At 46.9% G+C, this 5,000-nt stretch overlaps 1 protein-coding gene across 4 annotated transcripts in view; it reads left to right on the top strand.

The window, feature by feature from the left end:
- gucy1b1 (guanylate cyclase 1 soluble subunit beta 1) overlaps positions 1-5,000 on the top strand; it is a 21,950-nt gene that overhangs the window by 9,255 nt on the left and 7,695 nt on the right. For all 4 annotated transcript variants that reach the window (XM_027147617.2, XM_027147615.2, XM_047815829.1 and 1 more), the window contains 2 exons: positions 1-117; positions 230-427. The exon at positions 1-117 is cut by the window's left edge and continues 17 nt beyond it. In XM_027147617.2, coding sequence (XP_027003418.1) covers positions 1-117; positions 230-427 — 315 coding nt within the window. The remainder of the gene's footprint in view (positions 118-229; positions 428-5,000) is intronic.

The following is a 5,000-nucleotide window of genomic DNA, read 5'->3' as shown; positions in this document are numbered from 1 at the left end:
GGAGAGTGCAGAGTGTGAGGATGAGCTGACAGGAACAGAGATTAGCTGCCTCAGGCTTAAAGGCCAGATGATTTCACTCCCTGAGACGGAGAACATCCTGTTCCTCTGCTCCCCCAGGTCTGATCTCATATGTTCACTCCTTATTCACACTGATCTAATGACCTTCATGATTAAGTAACAAACAGGATGTGAGCACTAACTGAAGTGTGTTATGATCCTGTCATATCAGTGTAATGAACCTAGACGATCTGACCAGGAGAGGTCTGTACCTGAGCGACATCCCACTCCATGATGCCACGCGAGACCTGGTGCTGTTAGGAGAACAGTTCCGTGAGGAGTACAAACTCACGCAGGAGCTGGAGATCCTCACCGATCGCCTGCAGCACACGCTCAGAGCTCTGGAGGACGAGAAGAAGAAGACGGACAGGTTGGTGCTCAGATCCTCAGGTTACTTTGAAAAAGGGAAACTGTATTAAACTCATTCACTAACTCCGTCATCAGTTACATCATCAGTTACATCTCAGTTACATCATCAGTTACATCTCAGTTACATCTCAGTTACATCATCAGTTACATCTCAGTTACATCATCAGTTACATCATCAGTTACATCTCAGTTACATCATCAGTTACATCATCAGTTACATCTCAGTTACATCACATCACATTTTCTTTAAATGTCTTTTTGTGCTGCTCTTCTATGTTATTTTTAGTTTTTAAATTTTACAGTAAAATGTTTTCAGTTCAGTTTGAACATCACATAACAGACGTGACGACGTTACAGAACTGCAGGAGTAAAGTCAGATCTTTGTGGAACCTTAACAGCTGAGACGACAAAAGGAAGGAACTTTGAGGGTCCTGTAAGTGTGATTATAAATCATTACTGTGTAGGACAGTAAAGACACACAGTACTCAGGTGTAATGAAGAATCCTGGGATGAGCAGAGCACAGTGTTCAGGACCACAACAGCAGCTCAGTGTCACAGAGACACAGAACACAGAACCACACAGAACCACACCGAAACACAGAGACACCCAACCACAGAGACACAGAACCACAGAGACACAGAACCACAGAGACACAAAACCACACAGAACCACAGAGACACCGAACCACAGAGACACCGAAACACAGAGACACCGAAACACAGAGACACCGAACCACACCGAACCACAGAACCACAGAGACACCGAAACACAGAGACACCGAAACACAGAGACACAGAACCACACAGAACCACAGAGACACCGAACCACAGAACCACAGAGACACCCAACCACAGAGACACCGAACCACAGAGACACCGGACCACAGAGACACCGAACCACAGAGACACCCAACCACAGAGACACAGAACCACAGAGACACCGAACCACAGAAACACAGAGACACCGAACCACAGAGACACCGAACCACAGAAACACAGAGACACCGAACCACAGAGACACCGAACCACAAAGACACAGAACCACACCGAACCACAGAGACACCGAACCACAGAGACACCGAACCACAGAGACACAGAACCACACCGAACCACAGAGACACCGAACCACAGAGACACAGAACCACACCGAACCACAGAGACACTGAACCACAGAACCACAGAGACACAGAACCACACCGAACCACAGAGACACCGAACCACAGAGACACCGAACCACAGAGACACCGAACCACACCGAACCACAGAGACACAGAACCACACCGAACCACAGAGACACCGAACCACACCGAACCACAGAGACACAGAACCACACCGAACCACAGAGACACTGAACCACAGAACCACAGAGACACTGAACCACACCTAACCACAGAGACACAGAACCACAGAACCACAGAGACACCGAACCACAGAGACACCGAACCACAGAGACACAGAACCACAGAGACACCGAACCACACCGAACCACAGAGACACTGAACCACAGAGACACAGAACCACACCGAACCACAGAACCACAGAGACACAGAACCACACCGAACCACAGAGACACCCAACCACAGAGACACCGAACCACACCCAACCACAGAGACACCGAACCACAGAGACACAGAACCACAGAGACACAGAACCACAGAGACACAGAACCACACCGAACCACAGAGACACTGAACCACAGAACCACAGAGACACAGAACCACACCGAACCACAGAGACACCGAACCACAGAGACACCGAACCACACCGAACCACAGAGACACAGAACCACACCGAACCACAGAGACACTGAACCACAGAGACACAGAACCACACCGAACCACAGAACCACAGAGACACAGAACCACACCGAACCACAGAGACACTGAACCACAGAACCACAGAGACACCGAACCACACCGAACCACAGAGACACTGAACCACAGAACCACAGAGACACAGAACCACACCGAACCACACCGAACCACAGAGACACCGAACCACAGAGACACAGAACCACAGAGACACAGAACCACACCGAAACACAGAGACACCCAACCACAGAGACACAGAACCACAGAGACACAGAACCACACTGAACCACAGAGACGCACAGAGACACCAAACCAGAGAGACAAAAAGAGACACAGACACACTAAACCAAGGGGACACAGAGACACAGTGACACAGAGACACAGTGACACAGAGACACAGTGACACAGACACATTGACACAGAGACACATTGACACAGAGACACATTGACACATTGACACAGAGACACATTGACACAGAGACACAGTGACACAGACACAGAAACACATTGACACAGTGACACAGTGACACAGACACAGACACATTGACACAGAGACACAGTGACACAGACACACAGACACATTGACACAGAGACACAGTGACACAGACACACAGACACAGAGACACAGTGACACAGAGACACAGTGACACATTGACACAGACACATTGACACACAGACACAGAGACACAGAGACACATTGACACAGACACATTGACACAGAGACACAGTGACACAGAGACACAGTGACACAGACACAGTGACACAGAGACACAGTGACACAGACACATTGACACAGAGACACATTGACACAGTGACACAGAGACACAGTGACACAGACACAGAGACACAGAGACACATTGATACAGACACATTGACACAGAGACACATTGACACAGACACACAGACACAGAGACACATTGACACAGACACAGAGACACAGAGACACAGAGACACATTGACAGAGACACAGTGACACAGAGACACAGTGACACAGAGACACAGCCTCCATAGACTAAATAGACCACTGAGAAGGTTACAGAACATTTCTCTACACACACACTGAAGGTTCTGAGATCTCAGCTCAGACCCCCACTAGCTCAGGAGATGTGACATGTAACTGACTGTGTGTTTAGTTTATTTTCAGAAATATCTCCAAACTTTTGGGTCATTTGTGTTCAGTTACACGACTGTGAGCAGCTGCACGTTGTTTCCTGAACAACACGGACGTCTGAAAATATGCTTCTGCTTTTGCTCTCTGCAGGGAAGCAGACTGCCTCTGTGTGTGTGTGTGTGTGTGTGTGTGTGTGTGTGTGTGTGTGTGTGTGTGTGTGTGTGTGTGTGTGTGTGTGTGTGTGTGTGTCTCATACATGCTCAGATAGCAAACACTGACAGCTGTGTAAAGCTTTGGCTTTAAACATATCTGCTAACCAGCAGCGGCTTGGAGACGCAGCATTAAAGTCTGACGTCTGACCATCAGTGTCATGACCCACTGATACACACAACATGGACAGGATTAACACTTTTATATGGACATATTGAGTCTGGGGATTGTTCATTTTGTTGATTTGTTCTCTCTCCTGTTGAGAAGGATGATGTTCAGCCAGCGTTTAAGTAGAACACATTAGGGATTGGAACATGGAGGTTCTCTGTGTGATCATTTCCTCAGAAAAACGAATGAATTTGCATTTCTTTATGTAGATGCGAGTAAAGGACTCACAGATACTGACGTCTGCTCCAGATGTCTGCTCCTTCGTCCTCAGGTCTCATGTGGAGTGTTCTAGGGGTCGGAGTCATGAGTTCTGCAGAATATTATTAAGTTCATGACATTAGAAATGTGCAGTGAGATAAAAGCTGAGGGATTTGACCTAATGACCATCAGCACGCTGCTTTATAATACAAATAGAACAAACAAAGTCATCATAAGATTCCTCGGAGCTTCTTGTCTATAATGTGTTGTGAATGATGATAACTTATAACTACACGTCATAATCTCACTGAAAAATTCTAATATAAAATCTATAGATGATGATGATGATGATGATGATGATGATGAGGAGGAGGAGTGCAGTGGGGAGCTGAAACATCACCTGGTGGTGTGTGAGGAGTCTGCAGGTCAGTGTGCTGGGTTTGTGATGAAGACTCACTGCTACATGCTGATGAAGATTTATAACGAACTCGTCCCTTATCAGCAGCAGCAGCAGCAGGTTTTCTGGTCCGTCTCTTGACCTGCTGACCTACAGGAAATGATCCAGTCTCTGTGATCGTGTGCTTTTAATTTGGTGTAAAAATTCTACTGAATTCAGTTAAATACAGTTTCTGGTTTAATAAATAACATTAAAACATTTTCAGCAGCCGTTTCCCACACTGAAGCGTTTAGTTTAGTGAGATTTGATCAGAATGACTGCTGTGATCCCTTCGTCCTTCACACACTGATGAGGGGATGTGAGGCTCTGCTTCAGCAGAATGTGCAGGTTTTGATCGGAGCTCCTCACACAGCAGCTGATTTGTATTCAGGAGGAGAAGTGGATTGTTGAAATGTTCCTCGCCTGCTCTGCATCGCTATACCGCCTCATTATGTAACGCATTTCGGACATTTTAGTCTAACAAGCTGACCTGCAGTGGTTTCTATGGCAACCTGTTCCCCCATTTTTATCATAAACGGCCGATATACGTGAGAGCGAGTAACCACGACGCCGCCTCGAGTCATGAAGCACAAACATTTCATCTGTGTTCAGAGGATTTCTTCAGGCTGCAGTTCCTCAC

This window comes from Tachysurus fulvidraco, chromosome 7 (assembly GCF_022655615.1).
Source record: "Tachysurus fulvidraco isolate hzauxx_2018 chromosome 7, HZAU_PFXX_2.0, whole genome shotgun sequence".
Classification (NCBI taxonomy): Eukaryota; Metazoa; Chordata; class Actinopteri; order Siluriformes; family Bagridae; genus Tachysurus; species Tachysurus fulvidraco.
The sequence above is the reverse complement of the archived record's forward strand: the minus strand, read 5'-3'. Positions and strand labels throughout refer to the sequence as shown.